This window comes from Protopterus annectens, chromosome 4.part0 (assembly GCF_019279795.1).
Source record: "Protopterus annectens isolate FY-2018-M chromosome 4.part0, PAN1.0, whole genome shotgun sequence".
Classification (NCBI taxonomy): domain Eukaryota; kingdom Metazoa; phylum Chordata; order Ceratodontiformes; family Protopteridae; genus Protopterus; species Protopterus annectens.
This window is the reverse complement of record NC_056733.1, coordinates 167,755,898-167,777,911: the sequence shown is the minus strand read 5'-3', so window position 1 is coordinate 167,777,911 and position 22,014 is coordinate 167,755,898. Positions and strand designations below refer to the sequence as shown.

The window sequence follows — 22,014 nt, the reverse complement described above, 5'->3', positions numbered from 1 at the left end:
GACACAGCAGAGCAATATTTACATGGCATTTATATCATTATTCATGTACACTGGGGCACAGCAAAGCAATATTTACATGACATTTATATCACTATTCAAGTACACGGGGGCACAGCAAAGCGATATTTACATGACATTTATATCACTATTCATATACACTTGAACACAGTAGAGTGATATTTACATGACATTTATATCACTATTCATGTACACTGAGACACAGCAGAGTGATATTTACAATGACATTTATATCACTATTCATTATTCACTGGGGCACAGCAGAACAATATTTACATAACATTTATATCACTATTCATGTACACTGGGGTGCAGCAGAGCAATGTTTACATGACATTTATATCATTATTCATGTGCATTGGGGCACAGCAGAATGATATTTACATGACATTTATATCACTATTCATGTACACTGGGGCACAGCAGAGCGATATTTACATGACATTTATATCATTATTCATGTACACTGGGGCACAGCAGAGCGATATTTACATGACATTTGTATCACTATTCATGTGCACTGGGGCACAGCAGAGTGATATATTCATGACATTTGCATCACTATTTAAGTACACTGGGGCACAGCAGAGCGATATTTACATGACATTTATATCACTATTCATGTACACTAGGGCACAGCAGAGTGATATTTACATGACATTTATATCACTATTCAAGTACACGGGGGCACAGCAAAGCGATATTTACATGACATTTATATCACTATTCATGTACACTAGGGCACAGCAGAGTGATATTTACATGACATTTATATCACTATTCATGCACACTGGGGCACAGCAGAGCAATATTTACATAACATTTATATCACTATTCATGTACACTGGGGTGCAGCAGAGCAATGTTTGCATGACATTTATATCATTATTCATGTGCACTGGGGCACAGCAGAATGATATTTACATGACATTTATATCACTATTCATGTACACTGGGGCACAGCAGAGCAATGTTTGCATGACATTTATATCATTATTCATGTGCACTGGGGCACAGCAGAATGATATTTACATGACATTTATATCACTATTCATGTACACTGAGACACAGCAGAGCGATATTTACATGATATTAATATCATTATTCATGTACACTGGGGCACAGCAGAGCGATATTTACATAACATTTGTATCACTATTCATGTGCACTGGGGCACAGCAGAGTGATATATTCATGACATTTGCATCACTATTTAAGTACACTGGGGCACAGCAGAGCGATATTTACACAACATTTATATCAATATTCATGTACACGGGGCACAGCAGGGAGATATTTACATGACATTTATATCACTATTCCTTTACACGGGGCACAGCAGGGCGATATTTACATGACATTTATATCACTATTCATGTACAGTGGGGCACAGCAGAGTGATATTTGCATGACATTTATATCACGATTCATGTACACTGCGACACAGCAGAGTGATATTTACATGACATTTATATCACTATTCATATGCACTGGGGCACAGTAGAGCGATATTTACATGACATTTATATAATTATTCATGGACATTGCGGCACAACAGAGCGATATTTAGATGACATTTATATCATTATTCATGTGCACTGGGGCACAGCAGAGCGATATGTAGATGACATTTATATCATTATTCATATACACTGAGGCACAGCAGAGCGATATTTACATGACATTTATATCACTATTCATGTACACTGGGACACAGCAGAGCGATATTTACATGACATTTATAGCACTATTCATGTACACTGGGGCACAGCAGAGTGATATTTACATGGCATTTATATCACTATTCATGTACATGGGAGCACGACAAAGCGATATTTACATGATATTTATATCACTATTCATGTACACGGGGGGCACAGCAGAGTGATATTTACATGACATTTATATCACTATTCATGTACACTGGGACACAGCAGAGTGATATTTACATGACATTTATATCACTGTTCATGTACACTGGGGCACAGCAGAGTGATATTTACATGGCATTTATATCACTTTCATGTACATGGGAGCATGACAAAGCGATATTTACATGACATTTATATCACTATTCATGTACATGGGGGCACAGCAGAGTGATATTTACATGACATTTATATCATTATTCTTGTGCACTGGGGCACACAGATCGATATTTACATGACATTCATATCATTATTCATGTGCAATGGGGCACAGCAGAGCAATATGTACATGGCATTTATATCATTATTCATGTACACTGAGGCACAGCTGAGTGATATTTGCATGACATTTATATCACTATTCATGTACACGGGGGCACAGCAGAACGATATTTACATGACATTTATATCACTATTCATGTACACTGGGGCACAGCAGAATGATATTTACATGACATTTATATTACTATATTACTATTCATGTACACTGGGGCACAGCAGAGTGATAATTACATGACATTTATAACACTATTCATGTACACGGGGGCTCAGCAGGGTGATATTTACATGACATTTATATTATTATTCATGTACTTTGAGGCACAGCAGAGTGATATCTACATGACATTTGTATCATTATTTATGTACACTGGGGCACAGCAGAGTGATATTTACATGACATTTATATTACTATTCATGTACACTGGGACACAGCAGAGCGATATTTAGATGATATTTATCATTAACAAAAGAAGAACCACGTCCAAAGCACAAGGCAGAAGTTTTAAGTTTTAATCCAAGTACATCCAAATTCACTTGCTAAGCGCTTTCACCATTACAAATGTCTGCTTCAGAGTAAGACTTACTCTGAAGAAGCCATTTGTAATGGTGAAATTGCTTAGCAAGTGAATTTGGATGTACTTGGATTAAAACTTAAAACTTCTGCCTTGTGCTTTGGACGTGGTTCTTCTTTTGACATTTATATCATTATTCATGTACACTGAGACACAGCAGGGTGATATTTATATGACATTTATATCACTGTTCATGTACACTGGGACACAATAGAACGATATTTACATGATATTTATATAATTATTCATGTACATGTTTGCACAGGAGAATGATATTTATATGACATTTATATCATTATTCATGTACACTGGGGCACAGCAGGACGATATTTACATGACATTTATATTACTTACCAAATGTTTATACATTTTAGGTTCACAATGCTGTTGGTGCCCTCGCTAGATCAGTTTTTGAGAAGATGTTCTTCTGGATGGTGACTCGCATCAATGAACAACTTGATACGAAAAAAGCAAGAGAATACTTTATTGGAGTCCTGGATATTGCTGGGTTTGAAATTTTTGAGGTACATTTCTGTTTTTAATTCTTCAGTGTTTTGGTAATTGCCTTTTCATTCGCACTTCTTGTCTGTGAATTTCTGACAATGAAATACCAATGTCATATTCATGGTCCATAAAATTCCATAATTTCCTGTGGTAGACCTTGAATTTTGATGAAAATATTCATCATAGGTTCATAGGTTGGTACTGGGCTATCTGCCCGAAGGCATATATTAGCCCAGCCACGTTGTGCGGTATTCACCGCCCCTTTAGTAGTTCCCTGGACCCTTGTACTAGCAGCTAGTACCCTTGGCCCCTATCTAGTAGTGCTGTTGGTGTGATCCCCGGTGTGAACTTTCTGTCACCCATCCACTCATCATGATTCCGCTTGAAGAGTGATAGTGAGGGGCTCTGTCTTATGTAGATTGGGACCCTGTTCCATAGTAAGGGAAGTCTCTGCAAAGGGAATCTATCCCTCCAGCATGTTCTATTCATTGTTGTGTTGAGGTTTATATCCCTAGAGCGTGTAGCTTGAGTAGATTTGGTTTTGCTAAGATGGAGCATGTTCAACAATTCTGGGTTGGACATGGCTCTGTACATTAGACAGAGATTGCCTCTGAGAAAGCAGTATGCAACAGAGAACAGTCTTAGCTTTTTCAATCATGCTGCATAAGACAGTTGTTTGAGTCCAGTAATCCCCTTGGTTAGGTACCTGTGTGGTCTCTCCAGCTGCTGGAGATGTCTAGCTAGGTACATTCCAATTGGTGCATTGTACTCAATAATGGGTCTGATCAGGGAAGTGTAGAGGGGCACCATTACATCCTTAGATCTTGATGTGATCCCTTTCGTGATCAGATGGGTCACATAGAAGGATTTTCTAACCACTTTGGCAACATGGTTATCAAAGGAAACCTGACTATCTACTTGGGTCCCTAGATCCCTTATTTCTTCTTCAGATTTCAGGGGATTACCTCCTATGTTGTAGTTTGCGGGTAGTCTGTTTTTTCCAAAGGGGATTACTACGCAGTTTTTTGCATTTTGCTTGAGACCATGGCTTTGACACCATGCATCAGTCTCATTTAGGCTCTTTTGGAGGATCTCCATGTTGGCCGGAGACTCTATTATAGCACCCAGTTTGCAGTCGTCCAAAAACTTAGTCAGCCACAGCCCTTCCGTGCTTGCCTGTACATCTGAGAAGTATATGCCAAACAGGAGGGGCCCCAGAACAGAGCCCTGAGGCACACCACTCATTACTGGTCTGGATTCGGACATAGATCCCGCTACTCTTACTTTATGGGATCTGTCTGAGAGCCAGTTTGCGATCCATCTTGTGATGTAAGGGTTTATGCCCAGGCTGGTGAGCTTATCAATAATACCTGAATGGGGAATGGTGTCAAATGCTTTAGCAAGGTCAAGGTAAGCCGTGTGTACCTCCTTTCCCTTATCTATAGCCTGAGTAACTGTCTCAAAGAAATCCACCAGGTTCAGGAGGCATGATCTGCCCTTGACAAAGCCGAACTGTGTGGGGTCCAGCGACTGGAGGTTCCCAATCTCTCCATTTATGAGTTCCATAATGATTCGCTCCATAGCCTTACAGATCAGACTGGTCAGGCTTATTGGTTGGTAGTTCCCAGGGTCAGTTGTGGCCCCACCCTTGTGTAGCGGGACCACTGTTGCCATGCGCCATTCTATGGGCACATATCCTGTGGAGAGGCTGAGACTGAACAGGGTATTAAGATGTGGGGTTAATTCCTTTTGGAGCTCGCGTATGACACAGCCTGGGACACCATCTGGTCCCATGGAGGCAGTGTTTTTAGCTTTAGATAGAGCCTTGTTAACTAATGTATCAGTAATAATTGGACTTACACAATCCCCTGGAATGGTAATAGGCCCTGTAGCTGGTGGGGGGTGGGGGAATTTGCACTGAACCTGTCAGCCAAGATGTTGGCAATGTCAGAAGGGTCAGTGTATTTTGTTCCATTTTGTACTAGCTCAGAACAGACCTGAGCCTTGCCATATAGGTTTTTGATGTAGCCATAGAAGGCCTTATGGTTATCCTTGGCAACTTTCTTTTCAAAATTAGATTTAGTTGACTTGATGAGGGCCCTCAGTTTCTTACTAATGCTGATCAGAGATGATTTTTCTACTTTTATTGTAAAGTTTGCTTATGACCGGGGTCCACCAGACTGGTTTCTTCTTGCTTGAGGAAGGAGTTTTGGTTTTATTTGGGATAGCACGGTCCATGCAATCCTGAAGATGCATATAGAGTGCCTTGGTGTAGGATTCTGCATCCTGGATATCATTATCCTTCTGCAAGGGAATAGTGAAGCTTTCCACTTAGGATGCAAGTAGTTTGAAGTTTGCTTTGAAAAGATTTTTGACTATGGTTTCTTTGACTGGGGGAGGTGGAGGGGTGAGGATGTCCAGGGTTATCAGTTTGTGGTCAGACCTGACCAAGGAGGGAGTGATAATGGGTGTGGTACAATGGGTACCCATATTTGTGATGATTAAATCCAATATGTTGTCCCCTCTAGTGGGGGAACATACTAGTTGTTCAAGGGCATTTGAATTTATAAATTCTATGAATCGCTGAGCATAGGAGTTGGAACATTGGTAGTTCACCCAGTCTACACCAGGGTAGTTGAAATCACCCAAGATTATGGTGTTGGGTAGGACCTTTATATTTTCCAATGTCTCAAGGAATGCAGAGTGAGCATCTTGGGACATGGTGGGCGATCTATAACCGGCTACGACTTGAAATGTGGTTTTGCCTGCTGATAGTTGTGCATGGATGATCTCTGGGGCATCATGCTGCGCGACTAACCTGGAGATATGGGTATCCTTGATGAATATGGATACACCTCCGCCATTTGTACTGCAATCCGGTAAATGAGGCCGGAAGGTATGATATGAATTGTAACCTGGCAGTGCTGGGGTGCTCTCTTGAGCCTTGAACCAGGTTTCCGTCACTGCACAAACATTGATTTTTCTCCATGCTGAGGAGAGCCTCGAGTGTGTGCATTTTGAGGTTGAGACTTCTGGCGTTGAGTAGCATTACCCTTAGTTTTTGGTTACCTGTGCTGGTTACAGTGGTTGGTTTGTCCTTTGGGCTTTGCCTGAAAAAGGCACTATGGGGACGGCAAGAGCCTTGGCCAGTAATCAAAAACCTAGGTGTGACAGGTGCAACCCATCTCTGGCAAAACAGCAAGGCTTGTTTATCATGTCATCCCAGGCAGACAGACACTGGATCCCCTTAGAATGACACCAGAAGCTTAGCCAATTGTTGAAATTGATCATTTTGTCTTGTATTGTGGTATCATTCTAGGTGAAGGTAGTATGCTACTCAAGGTCAGGGTCATACCAGCTTGGGCTACATGATCAGAGAGCTCCTCAATGTCTCTTTTCATGTAGTCCAGGGAGGTACATCTTAGATCATTCACACCGACATGTACAATGACAGCATCATACTTGTACTTGTTCTGGAGTGACCTAAGTGCCTGTGCTATGTGGCGGATCCGAGCACCCGACAGGCAGCTGACAGTAACCTTCTCCTTTTTCAGCCTGGTGAGTGGAACATCCGTGTGCCTTGCTATAGAGTCTCCTATTACTAGCCTGTTAGGTATGGTGTTTTGCCTAGAGGGCTGTTGTGAGGCACACTGCTGAGGTGAATTATGTGTTTTCTGGCTTGTGTTTGGGGGTTCAGGTTGCTTTCTTGTCTGCTTTGGAGGGCACTGTTTCTTTTTCAGATTGGTACCTAGTGCCTCCGAATATGTTTTTGTGTATTTATGCATATGTTTTGCTGGTGCTTGTTTTGTAGATTCATGTGTGACAGGTGGTGTGATGCAAGTGTGTCCCTTATCCTCTTGATTGTCTGTTACAGTCATGGGTTGAGAGCGCTTAGCCTCCAGTCTGGCTGTGTATTTGCATCTCTCACAAGTGTTTGTGTCTAGAGGTAAGAGGATAGGGTTGTCTGTATACATGAGGCAGTTGTGACATTGCCTCAGGATGCCCAATTCCACCAGATGAACTGGAGAGTACATCTGAAGCTGACCTCTGGACATGCTTTGAAGAGTAAATTGAACTTAAGTTTAATTCATCTTCTTCTTCTTTCGGCTGCTCCCGTTAGGGGTCACCATAGCAAATCATCTGTTTCCATTTATTCCTGTCCTCTGCATCTTGCTCTGTCACACCAACCACCTGCATGTCCTCTCTCACCACATACATAAACCTTATCTTAGCCCTTCCTCTTTTTCTGTGACCTGGTAGCTTCATCCTTAGCATCTTTTTCCCAATATACTCTGCATCCCTCCTCAGCACATGTCCAAACCAACGTAATCTTGCCTCTCATCAGTTTAATTCATAAAATGAAATTTTCTTTAGACAATAAATTAAGAAACACTGTAAAGTATATAGACATCTTATCCCTTTATTACCTGTAGGCTTTGGTCTTCTGTACCTTTTAACTCATTAAGCCCTCTGTGGTGTGTAATGTCACACCTCTAACAGCCTTATGCTTACCTTGCTTTTCAGAGCATTTTCCGAAAAATAAAAGTTAAAAGCATAAGATAAACAAATATAAGTATATAAAAAATAAATATAAAAAAATACAAATATAAATATATAAATATTTTGTGAACAGCAAAAACTATTAAAATGGTGCAAATAACAATGTTATCAGTAAGAAACATTCTTTGCAGTGATCATAGTCAGTGCATTCATACACTTTTCCATAAATACATGTCCTCCCCGTGGTCGAGTGACATTTAAAGACATGCAGGTAGGTGCATGCGTGAATGGGTGTGCCTTCATTGAAGGTTGGGCATCAGCCTGGCTCCTCAGCACCGTAAAAATCTACTGCCAATCATAAGCGGACCAGCGTTCCGCTGTGGCAACCCCTAACTGGGAAAAGCCGAAAGACATTAATTTTACTGTAATTTATTGTAATGCACAGAAATCCCAAGTTATGCATTTTTCTAAACTTTATAGGATCATAGGTTCATAGGATGATGCTAGGTTATTAGCTCAGAGGCCCTTATTAGCCTAGCCAAGAATTTTACCCGTGTTCCCACAAAGTCAGCACCTGTTTTCCCTGTGCAGCAGGGAAACAGGTGGGTTCCCAGAAGTATATTTTCTGTTTCCCATCCAGTCATCCAGGTTCCTCAAATGTTCATATCAGGAAAACCATACAACCTAGACATATATTGTTAGAAAATTTTTGTTAACTAGACATAAGCTTTCACATGAGAACAAAGAATTCCTTTATAAGTATATGCTTATTGAGAAATTTACAGAAATAGGAAAATATATGTTTAATTATATAATTAGCAATACAATTAATACTGGACATCTCAAGATGTGCAGCTTACACGGCAAATGTTAAATACAGTTTTCTTCAATAACACCTAAGTTTTCACCTAATGTCATGCATCAGTTAGTAAGTCACTTGGTTTTTGAAGTATTAAGTACATATAGAAATATTGCTTATTTCCATACATACTAACAAACAACTTCTGTATAGTGTGATATAAACTAGCATTTTCAGCAATGTATCCTGTCTCCCACATTGATGATTCACACCATGCACCTGTATAACTTGTAGGTCTCTGTTATGAAAACAAAAACATAAATATGAAAACATGAATAATAAGTTGCAAACAAAGATTAATTTCTCCATAGCAGGACATCCTAGACTAACAATTGTAGTGTCATTTTGTTAATAACTCCTTGCCCTTTCTAATATTGCATACCATTAGCTGGTAAGTCACTTAGTTAAAGAAGCCATACCCAAAAAAATTCTCAATGCCATAAGAAGGGGTGGGTGTTAACTGGAAGTATACAAAAAAGACATTTTACTCCTAAGTGAGTTACTAATCATTTAGCATGTTCAGTCATAATCAGTTGCAAAGATAAAACATATTTTAAAGCATTGGGGGCAGACAGAGTGAGATGAAGCATTCAATGTGTATTTAATAATTCTCCTTCATTTGCTTTTTGGACATGAAAGCCCCCATCATGCAGCTATGTATGTATTGGAGCTACAGGAGAGTACTACATCAGGAGTACCTGTAATGTGCTCATTGTAGAATGACATCAGGATTGAGCTACAGCAGAGTACCACATCGGTAGTACCTACAATGTGCTCATTGTAGAATGGCATCAGAGTAAGCCATTAGTGTATGACAAGCCCCCATCATGCAGCTATGTAATTACTGGAGCTACAGGCGAGTACCACCTCAGGAGTACCTGTAATGTGCTCATTGTAGAATAACATTAGGGTGGAGCTACAGGAGAGTACCACATCAGGAATATCTGTAATGTGCTCATTGTTGAATGACATCAGGGTGGAGCTACAGGAGAGTACCACATCAGGAATATCTGTAATGTGCTCATTGTTGAATGACATCAGGAGTAAGCCATTAGTATGTGACAAGCCCCCATAATGCAGTTATTTAAGTACTGTAGCTACAGGAGAGTACCACATCAGGAGTACCTGTAATGTGCTCATTGTAGAATGACATCAGGGTGGAGCTGTGGGTTAGTACCACATCAGGAGCACCTGCAATGTGCTCATTGTAGAATGACGTCAGGTTGGATCTATGGGAGAGTACCACATCAGGAGTACCTGTAATGTGCTCATTGTAGAATGACATCAGGGTGGATCTACAGGAGAGTACCACATCAGGAGTACCTGTAATGTGCTCATTGTAGAATGACATCAGGGTGGATCTACAGGAGAGTACCACATCAGGAGTATCTGTAATATGCTCATTGTAGAATGACATTAGGAGTAAGTCATTAGTGTGTGGCAAGCCCCCATCATGCAGCTATGTAAGTAGTGAAGCTAATAGAGAGTACCACTTCAGGAGTACCTGTAATGTGCTCATTGTAGAATGACATCAGGGTGGAGCTACAGGAGGGTACCACATCAGGAGTACCTGTAATGTGCTCATTGTAGAATGACATCAGGTTGGATCTACAGGAGAGTACCACATCAGGAGTATTTGTAATGTGCTCATTATAGAATGACATCAGGGTGGATCTACGGAAGAGTACCACATCAGGAGTACCTATAATATGCTCAATGTAGAACATAATAATGGATTTGTGGGAGAGTACCACATCAGGAGTACCTGTAATGTGCTCATTGTAGAATGAAATCAGGAGCAAGTCATTAGTGTGTGACAAGCCCCCATCATGCAGCTATGTAAGTAGTGGAGCTACAGGAGAGTACCACATCAGGAGTACCTGTAATGTGCTCATTGTAGAATGACATCAGGGTGGATTTTTTTTATTTTATTTTTTTATTTTATCATTTGTTGACCGGGAAAGTCCGACTAGGTTTCACAAAGCCTGTTTTCAGCGGAGGCCCAGGGAGAAATGCTCCAGATGCATGTCTTTGGAATGTGGGAGGAAACCGGAGTACCCGGAGGAAACCCACGTGAACACAGGGAGAACATGCAAACTCCATCTGGATCTACAGGAGAGTACCACATCAGGAGTACCTGTAACATGCTCATTGTAGAATGATATCAGGGTGGAGCTACAGGAGAGTACCACATCAGGAGTACTTGTAATGTGCTCATTGTAGAATGATATCAGGGTGGAGGTGCAGGAGAGTACCACATCAGGAGTACCTGTAATGTACTCATTGCAGAATGATATCAGAGTGGAGCTACAGAACAGTACCATATCAGGAGTACCTGAAACATGCTCATTGTAGAATGATATCAGGGTGGAGCTATGGGGGAGTACCATGTTAGAAGTTCCTTATTGTGCTCATTGTAGAATGACATCAGGAGTAAGTCATTAGTGTGTAATAGAAATGTGTATACTGTATGTATTAGTGTACATCATTAGGAGCAGGGACTGGCTACTCTCTTAGTACATGTCAGTAGTGCTCTACTGATATGCATTAAAAGGGTACAGTGTAGATACTGCCAATGCACTACACTAAAAAATACAGCGCTCCCACTCTTTATATAAAGTACCAGTATACTTATTCCATGCAAACACTAATGAGGTAAACTACACCCAGCACTGATATAATGCACCGATGAGCACATTATACCAATTCCTGACAAATAGTGATAGGGTAAACTATACCCAACCTTCACATAATGCACCAATGAGCACTGTATACCAACTCCTGACATACAATGATGGGGTAAACTACACCCAACACTGATATAATGCACCAGTAAGCACAGTGCACCAAGTCCTGACATACACTAATGGGGTAAATTACACCCATCCCTGACAGAATGCATCAATGAGCACAGTGCACTAACTCTTGACACACAGTAATTAGGTAAACTATACCCAGTCCTGATATAATCCACCAATGAACACAGTGCACCAACTGCTGACATACACTAATGGGGTAAATTCCACCCAGCCCTGATATAATGCACCAATGAGCACAGTATACCAATTCCTGACAAACAGTGATAGGGTAAACTATACCCTGCTCTCACATAATGCATCAATGAGCATAGTATACCAACTCCTGACATACACTAATGGGGTAAACTACACCCAGCCCTAATATAATGCATCAATGAGCACAGTGCACCAACTCCTGACATACACTAATGGGGTAAATTACACCCAGCCCTGATATAATGCAACTATGAGTACAGTATACGTATTCTATATACACACTAACCAGGCGATGTATGCTTAATCTTGATACAGTGTAGTGATGGGCACAGTATACATATTCCTGACTTTCATTAATGAGGAAAAGTACACCCAGTCCTGACATGGTGTACTAATGAGCTTTAATGGGATAAAGTACACCCAGTCCTGACATGGTGTACTAATGAGCTTTAATGGGATAAAGTACACCCAGTCCTGACATGGTGTACTAATGAGCTTTAATAGGATAAAGTATGACCAGTCCTGACATGGTATACTAATGAGCTTTAATGGGATAAAGTACACCCAGTCCTGACATGGTGTACTAAAGAGCTTTAATGGGATAAAGTACACCCAGTCCTGACATGGTATACTAATGAGCTTTAATGGGATAAAGTACACCCAGTCCTGACATGGTGTACTAATGAGCTTTAATGGGATAAAGTATGACCAGTCCTGACATGGTATACTAATGAGCTTTAATGGGATAAAGTACACCCAGTCCTGACATGGTGTACTAATGAGCTTTAATGGGATAAAGTACACCCAGTCCTGACATGGTGTACTAATGAGCTTTAATGGGATAAAGTACACCCAGTCCTGACATGGTGTACTAATGAGCTTTAATGGGATAAAGTACACCCAGTCCTGACATGGTGTACTAATGAGCTTTAATGGGATAAAGTATGACCAGTCCTGACATGGTATACTAATGAGCTTTAATGGGATAAAGTACACCCAGTCCTGACATGGTGTACTAATGAGCTTTAATGGGATAATGTATGACCAGTCCTGACATAGTATACTAATGAGCTTTAATGGGATAAAGTATGACCAGTCCTGACATGATGTACTAATGAGCTTTAATGGGATAAAGTACACCCAGTCCTGACATGGTGTACTAATGAGCTTTAATGGGATAAAGCACACCCAGTCCTGACATGGTGTACTAATGAGCTTTAATGGGATAAAGTACACCCAGTCCTGACATGATGTACTAATGAGCTTTAATGGGATAAAGTACACCCAGTCCTGACATGGTGTACTAATGAGCTTTAATGGGATAAAGTATGACCAGTCCTGACATGGTATACTAATGAGCTTTAATGGGATAAAGTATGACCAGTCCTGACATGGTGTACTAATGAGCTTTAATGGGATAAAGTACACCCAGTCCTGACATGGTGTACTAATGAGCTTTAATGGGATAACGTATGACCAGTCCTGACATGGTGTACTAATGAGCTTTAATGGGATAAAGTACACCCAGTCCTGACATGATGTACTAATGAGCTTTAATGGGATAAAGTATACCCAGTCCTGACATGATGTACTAATAAGCTTTAATGGGATAAAGTATGACCAGTCCTGACATGGTGTACTAATGAGCTTTAATGGGATAAAGTATACCCAGTCCTGACATGATGCACTAATAAGCTTTAATGGGATAAAGTATGACCAGTCCTGACATGGTGTACTAATGAGCTTTAATGGGATAAAGTACGACCAGTCCTGGCATGGTATACTAATGAGCTTTAATTGGATAAAGTATCACTAGTCCTGACATGGTGTACTAATGAGCTTTAATGAGATAAAGTACACCCAGTCCTGACATGATTTACTAATAAGCTTTAATGGAATAAAGTATGAAAAGTCTTGACATGGTGTACGAATGAGCTTTAATGGGATAAAGTATCACCAGTCCTGACATGGTGTACTAATGAGCTTTAATGAGATAAAGTACACCCAGTCCTGACATGATGTACTAATGAGCACAGTATACTTATTTTGCATACACACTAATGGGGTAAATTATACTCAGTCCTGATGTGGTAGTCTAATGACTGCAATTCACATACTCCTGAGGTTAGGAATAGCGCATTTACTTCTGTCGTGGTGCAATAACAGGCAGAGTGCACCTACTCCTGATGTGATGTTTAAACAAGGTGCAGGTCATCCACTCCTATTATGGTGCATTCATGGGTGCAGAGGACCTACTACTGATATGCAGTAATGGGGTACATTATACCCACATCTGATGTGGTGAAATGTCGGGCACTCAGTATATCTACTCAGATGATATTCCTGTGGAAGTGTGGAAGTTCGGAGGGAATAATATGATAATCAGTTGGAAGGTTTTGTTTAACAGTATTTTAATGGGAGGGGAAGCACCAACATCTTGGAAGAAAGCTGTGACGACTGAAGGAAAAGATCCATCAGACCTAGCTTTATATAGACCCATTTCAATTTTAAACCACAATTATAAAATGTTTACATCTGTATTTGCTAAGGAAATGGCAAAGCTTTTGCCAAAAATTGATTGATGCAGATAAATGTGCTTTGTGGAAGACAGGCAAACATTTGACAACATTAATAGAACAATGATGATCCAGAGGGAAGCAGAATGTAAGAAAATAATGCTGTTGCTTATTGGTCTTGTTGTAAAGAATGCATTCAGTTGAGTAAGCTGGGATTTTGTAAGTAGGAAAATGGAAGCATTTGTATTTCCTGATACAATAATAGGGTTAATTATGAGGATATATGAAGGATTGGCAGTAAGAATCAAGGTGGGAGTGTTCCTGTCTGATAAGCTGTGTTTGAACAGAGAAACAAGGTAGGGGTGTCCTCTTTTCCTCTTTGTTATTAGCCTTATATTTACATCCATTGGCAAGGAAAAGAATGACACAAAAGTCCATGGATATAATCGGTATGGTAATCAAGAAAAGTTGGCTTTATTTGCACATGGTATTATTTTATACTTGTTAAAGCCGATAAAGGACATTTTGGTGTAGTTACAAATGTTTTGGGATATAAAGTTAATGAGGATAAAACACAGGCTGTAGTGGTAAATTATATACCCACAAATGAACTGGTCTAACTTTGTTGTGCCTTTCAGCTTATCCCGATTAGGGGTCGCCACAGCGGAACTCTGGTCCGCTAATGTTTGGTAGTGGATTTTTACGTGCCGAGTTACCAGCCCTGATGCACAACCTTCAACAAAGTCACGCTCATTCACGCATGCCTCCATACAGAAGACGCTCTAGCTGAGAATCGAACGGGACAACGTCTTGCTGTGAGGCGACAATGCTACCGCAGCACCACTACCGCAGGATTACCCACATTTATGGGGACATGATACAATGAAGTATTCAGGTATATGGATTAAAAGGGATTCTGTTGTGCCAGCTAAGGATATGTGGGAATAGACTAAACAAAAGATAATACATAAAACAAGAAACTGGAAGCTCTTGTTTATGAATATGCATAGTAAAGCACAAGCAGTGAAAATGTTTTTAGACCCTTCAGCTTTATATACAAGTTAGGCATATTTTTATCAACCAGAGGAAAAGTTGTGGAGAATAATTGAGTTGAAGTAATTTATTTAGGAAGGGAAAAGGACAAGTGGGATAAGTTGATTTTCACCATAGAACAAGGTGATTTAGGATTACCTGTTTTGAATGGATATTTTAGAGCTATGCAGTTAAGGCTCATATACATAATACAAGCAGAATGGTATAAATTAAAGTGGAAAGACATGGATGATGAAGCGTGGGGGGGCGGCTAAAGAAATAAGGAGAGAGTAGGATTTTGGATGCAGATCCTTAAGGAGAATAACAACAACAACAACAACAGCAAAAATATAAAATATTATATTCATACATTTGCAGGAAATAGACTAAGAACTGAGTCAACATGGGAATGGAGACAGGAGGTTTTGCCACAAGGGAAGACTGCAAGTAGTCATACAGAAAATAAGAAAGAAGGGGCTGGTGTTTACTGTGGAAAACTGGCAAGTGAACCAAGGTATTGGGTGCAAATAACTAGAGCTGGAATGAGACTAGAGTGGGATAAGGCCAAGCTGAATTTCGAAAGCACGTTAGAGATTCGCCTTCTCTACCTAGGACTTGATATCAGAGTATAGGCGAAGAGAAAAAGGATAGGGGAGTCCAGACCAGATCTTGTAGAGTTTTTAGTCAGTCTATAAAAGAAGCTGCTATTAAAAGGAATAATTAGTAGGGCATATAAAATATTGCATAATAACTGTAGGAATCGATCAGAGGAGGTTAGAAAAGATTGGGAAGAGAGACTGAAAAAACAATTTACAAAGGAACAATGAAAAGACATATGTTTGGCTCTTGAGTACACCCAAAGTCCAGAACGTTTAGGACATTTGCTTGGAAGTGTTTGCACAGGTATTTGTATACCACAGACTTCAAATCATCTTTCCTCAGATAGATAGCAAATATGGAAAGTGTGATATGAAACAGAGAGAGAGGAGGTTAAAGGGAAAAATGAGTTGCCAGATTTAAAACTTCCCTACAGAATACTCCATCAGAAATATTTGGGAAGCAAATGGCTGTAACTAAGGAAATGATTATTTTGTGCAGGGACACAGGATCTGAATTACGTAAGAGCCAGTAAGGCCTTATTAAGTTTAATGGTATTAGCTGGAAAAAAAGAAAAAAAAATACTAGAAAATGGAGATCAGAATGTAAACCAACAATAACTGAAATACTGAATATTGTTAAAGAGATGTAAGAAGTGGAAGTGGGATCTTTAGAAAAGGGAAGGAACAAATTACACAGAAATAAATGGAATTGGTGGGAACAATTCATGCAGAATAATGTTCAGGAGGAGGACTGAGGTTTAACAGATGGCAGGAAATGAACAATTTATGGTTTTTAGGAGTGAATGACAGAAAACATGTATAATGCATGGAAAATGTTAATATGATTTGATGTATATTAATATGTGTGCTAGTGTCTTAAGTGATAACCTAATAAAGGGGTTTCAAAAATATGGTACATAAATGGACGCATTACACATATGTCTAATGTGCTGCAATAGCTGACACTATATACCCACTCCTGGTATGGTTCAAATGTAGGTACATTGATAGTTTCCTGTTGTTTGGATTTTGTCCATTACTGCATCACATCAAGAACAGGTGTACTGTACTCAACAGGGCACCACATCAGCAGTGGATGTACTCTGATCACTAGTGCACTATATCAGCAGTGAGTATACTGTACTCATCAGAGCATCACATCAGCAATTAGTGTACCGTTATCACTAGTGCATTATATCAGCAATCAATGTACTGTGATCACTAGTACACTATACCAGCAGTGGGTATACTGTACTCATCAGACCATCACATCAGCAATTAGTGTAGTGTTATCACTAGTGCATTATATCAGCAATCAATGTACTGTGATCACTAGTGCACTATATCAGCAGTGGGTGTACTGTGATCACTAGTACACTATACCAGCAGTGGGTATACTGTAGTCATCAGTGCACTACATCAGCAGTGGGTGTACTGTGATCACTAATACACTATATCAGCAATGGATGTACTGTGATCAATAGTGCACTGTACCAGCAGTGGGTATACTGTGATCAATAGTACACTATACCAGCAGTGGGTATACTGTAGTCATCAGTGCACTACATCAGCAGTGGGTGTCCTGTGATCACTAATACACGATATCAGCAATGGGTGTACTGTAGTCATCAGTGCACTACATCAGCAGTGGGTGTCCTGTGATCACTAGTATACTATACCAGCAATGAATGTACTGTGATCAGTAGTGCACTATATCAGCAGTGGGTGTACTGTACTCATTAGAGCATCACATCAGCAATTAGTGTACCATTATCACTAGTGCATTATATAAGCAATCGATGTACTGTGATCACTAGTGCACTATATCAGTGGTGGGTGTCCTGTGATCACTAATACACTGTATCAGCAATGGGTGTACTGCAGTCATCAGTGCACTACATCAGCAGTGGGTGTCCTGTGATCACTAGTACACTATATCAGCAATGGATGTACTGTGATCAGTAGTGCACTATACCAGCAGTGGGTATAATGTGATCACCAGTGCACTATTTCAGCAACATGTGTACTGTGATCACTAGTGCACTATATTAGCAATGAGTGTACTGTGATTACTAGTGCACTGTATTAGCAGTGGATGTGCTATAGTCGCTACTGCACTATATCAGCAGTTGGAGTACTGCACCCACTAGTCTACTAAATTAGGAGTGCATGTTCTGTGATCACTACGGCACAATATCAGGAGTGGATATACTATACCTCATGTTTTACCCCCCAGTCATTCTTTAAGCAAATTCTCTTCTGAACAATTTGTGTATATGAAAACCTCTGTCATTTGACTGCATTATCTTTCCAATATTTTAGGTGTATACTACTATAATGTCAATAAGAAATAAGCAGTTGGGGTTTGGCAATTATGCCAGTACTTATCTGAATGTTTGTTGTCTTTTAGTGATCTTGACTTCAACAAAATGAATAGCATTTGTAAAAATATTAAATGATAATTGAAATTATACAATGATAGCTAATTACTTTTCAAAAAAGTGTACGTAGATTGGTCAGCCCAACCAGTGTGCCCATTGTAAATTGAGCATATACAACAGAAAAAAGTCCTGTCACTGAAGTACCATTGAGCAGCCAGACTTTCTTCTATTAGTATATGTTATGGAGGCATACTTCTCAAATGTCCAAATTTTCACAGAATGTCCAGGATTTTGCCTAATATTTTTAGTCTGTTCCTCATAAAATTTGTCTTTTTTTCTGACAAATCAATGAGGACTGAAATCACTAAATAATGGCATGCATTTACATAACACAAATCTTGTTATTCTAGCAGCTTTCTAAGATTATAAGAGCTACAGTTACAATCTATCCCTATTTTGGGGCCTTTTTTTCTGTTATTTAAGTCTGTCTATATTTCTTGAGCTACAATGTTGAGAGGTACATAGGCAGGGCAGAGCAAATACAAGGAAAGTCATGTACATTCTGCAAAACTAGACATGTACCTAATTTTCCTTGTATTTCTAACCTGTCTCTCTCATACCTCTAAACTGCCCAGATTTTATAGTTTAAAAAAAAGATCTCTGTCGCTTGTTTTCAACATAAGTGATGTACTATGCAAGCATGGGAACAAGGCCCATATGCATGCGCAGTACATCAACAAACACAGAACTATGAGGAAACAACACGGAGGAACAGTACGGCTCCATTATGCAAAGACATTATTTAAGAAAACTAAGCCATTTCTTTCTTAAATAATGTCATTGCATAATAGCAGTAACTGACTTGTGGGTGTGGGTATTTGAGGATTTATCCATGGTTGGCTTTGTTTAATCACTCAGGCTTAGCCCTCATGATCAAACCACACCAACCATGGGTAAATCCTCAATATACCCACACCAACTTGTTGATTATTACTTAAATAATTTATAGAAAAAATGGCATTTCTTAATCCATTAAACATTTTCTCATTTCAAAATGGTAAACATATCAGCAGTATCCCATATATTTCATAAAATTTATTATCAAAATATAGAATTAAAAATTAACTTAAATCTCCTACTTGTGAAGGCTCAAATTGAAGAAAAAGGGGAGGCCTTGACAACCTCCTCAGCCATCCCACTGATTTATTTACAAATGGGTGTTCCAAATTCTACACAATTATTCTGTAAAATTAAGTCAAGAAGCAAACAAATATTGATAATATCTACTATATCTGTCTAAAAGCATCTTGTTCAGTAAATACGTAAGCAACAGTTTCATCTCTTTTAGATGTGTCAGTACCATGTATAAAGATTCTAAGTCCATAGCCCAAATTGAGGTTTTTATTTCGTCAAAGAAATCCATGTTGCCTGTAATGCAGGAAGGTATCTGCTAGACAGCATAGTCTTTAAGTTTACATTCTACATAAATGCTCAGATTATCAGTCTTAAATCCAGCAATAGATATAATGGTTCTAGGAGATGAGCCCAACAGGGTTATATGTGGCTTGGGAATTTGGGAATCTGATGATCATCAACTTTCAAATAATCATCTCAAAGGAAGGGTGGAAATAATTACTGATTAAATTACCAAGAATCTGATCATTTAACTTTTATACCTTAAACTCTTCATCTTGTAGTTCCTCTTTAGGAGTCAGTACCTGCCAAGAGCAGGGACATTTTATCCTGCCACATCTCTGTAACCTTGATAGCTATATGTCTGCCTTTGTTGATCATCATGATAGGAATGGCAGACTTCTTTCTTAAATTAAAAAGATTGTCTTTTTTTGTTGACTTAAATTGTGGAAAGTATTCTTTTTACAGCTTGATTCAAGTACTGCCAACTAAGTATGGAGATGGAGAGTAGCTAGTCACCCTCCTAATGTATAACTATGTGCAGACAATCACAAAACCTGAAATAACCACAATACCAAGAACAAAGGAGGACACACTGCACCTCCAGTTACACACTGTCCTCTCAAATGCCCTCTCAGGCCTGGAAAGCTGCCCCACAAGTCATTTCCATGACATCCTCTCTCACCAACTCAGTAAATACCCTGTGAAGTAAGAAGCCTTGATATATGATCAGAAAAACGTTAACTGATACTCAGGATATTAAAGGTTTAACTGCTTATTCTTGGAGAAATAGGTCTCCTGTGATTGTAGTAGTGGCTACTGTATTACTTTCAACAACTGGAACAGATAGGATCTGTTCACAAGGTTTGCCCATTGCATTGATGTTTCAGGTTACCAATTTAAGATCATGAATCTTACATAAATACCAAGCACACTACATACCTGACTTCATATAGGAGCCAGGTTCCCTAATTCTGCATACTTGAAGGGAAAATCCTAAATCTTAATGAGAGGAGAAAACTGATAATGGACCAGGACCACAATCCCTAATCCTAAGATTCAAATAGTTAACCCAACTAACCCTACTTACTTGGTTATTAACTATGTGCAATAATCCTTTACTAGCAGCACCCAGCAGCCAGGCAGCTGTACTGCTATAGCCCCAAGTAGATAACTTATTCTCGTCTGTTGGTAACACATTTACCCAGCTGTGGAGAATAGTTAAATAGCTAAATGCAATACAAGCCACATATGTGTGTGCTTCCACTAGCAAGCAAAAATTATTCTTGTGAGTGCCCCACTATGCAGCCAGTGAAGACTTTGCCCTCAAAATACTGTGTCTTAAATAGTACCTTCCCCTGGATGGTAGGTCAGTGTACCTTAGTACAACTTCCATCCTTACTGTTTAGCATCACACTGGGAATGAATAGTGTAGTAATAGCCATCCCTCCACAACATGATTTGCCACCTGTGAGACTTTACTTTATTTGCCAAAACAAAGCCTCACTGTCAGAATTTGCACAGCTTCTACTGTTTCATGTATTGTTAAAGTTCTACAGATACTAAATAAATCCTTTATGTAATTATTAGTGGAAACTGAGAAAATAATTTGTCCTAAAATCACAGGAATTTTACATTTTTTATGTTTCTCTATAGGATGCAACAACTCAAATAGGGAATGCCCTGTATAAAGAGGGACATGTGGTAACAGTACTCCAGAAAAACATCTTGTCTACTAGATAGCATGAAGTAACAGTCACAACACTGATGTATGAAATATTAAAATAAAAAAACGGAACAACGGACACCCATGTAATCACCGTAAAACAACTTTTATTAATCTGAGCTCTTTTGTCAGTAAATTACATCTGACTTCTTCAGAGATACACTGAATACAAGACACAGCCATTAAATAACCACATGATGCCACACCCCATTAATCATTAATGCTTAAAAACATATTGAAAAAATGTATATATGTATATGTATAAATATAATAAAAACAAAGTATTTGATACCATAAAATACAATTTTCACAATTCTTACAAACCAAGCTCTGCTTTCAGTCTTAAAATACTGCTAATAGAAATTATTTTGTTCAGTCCCAGGGGCGAACTGGCATTGCACCTAAGTTGCCATTTAAACTCTTTTTATTCTAAATATAAATCAAGAGAACCACCCCTGGGTCCCAAATCAACCTTATCAATAGCAGTAAATTGAAACTATGTGAGGGGAATTTTTTAATATGTCAGGTCAGAGCATTTTTTTCATCACCCTTCTGTATATCATACATATGTGATATATCCTTTTTCTAAATTTCCCCTTGGTCTTCCCAGTATAAAAACAGGTGCACTTTTGACACCTAGCCATGTACACTACCCCCACGCTGTGACAGT

The 22,014-nt window shown here is 39.3% G+C and overlaps 1 protein-coding gene across 3 annotated transcripts in view; it reads left to right on the top strand.

Annotated features, from left to right (window-relative positions):
• The window catches only part of LOC122799227 (myosin heavy chain, skeletal muscle, adult-like), a 446,467-nt gene that overhangs the window by 336,442 nt on the left and 88,011 nt on the right, over positions 1 to 22,014 (top strand). For all 3 annotated transcript variants that reach the window (XM_044068147.1, XM_044068148.1, XM_044068149.1), the window contains one exon: positions 3,175 to 3,324. In XM_044068147.1, coding sequence (XP_043924082.1) covers positions 3,175 to 3,324 — 150 coding nt within the window. The remainder of the gene's footprint in view (positions 1 to 3,174; positions 3,325 to 22,014) is intronic.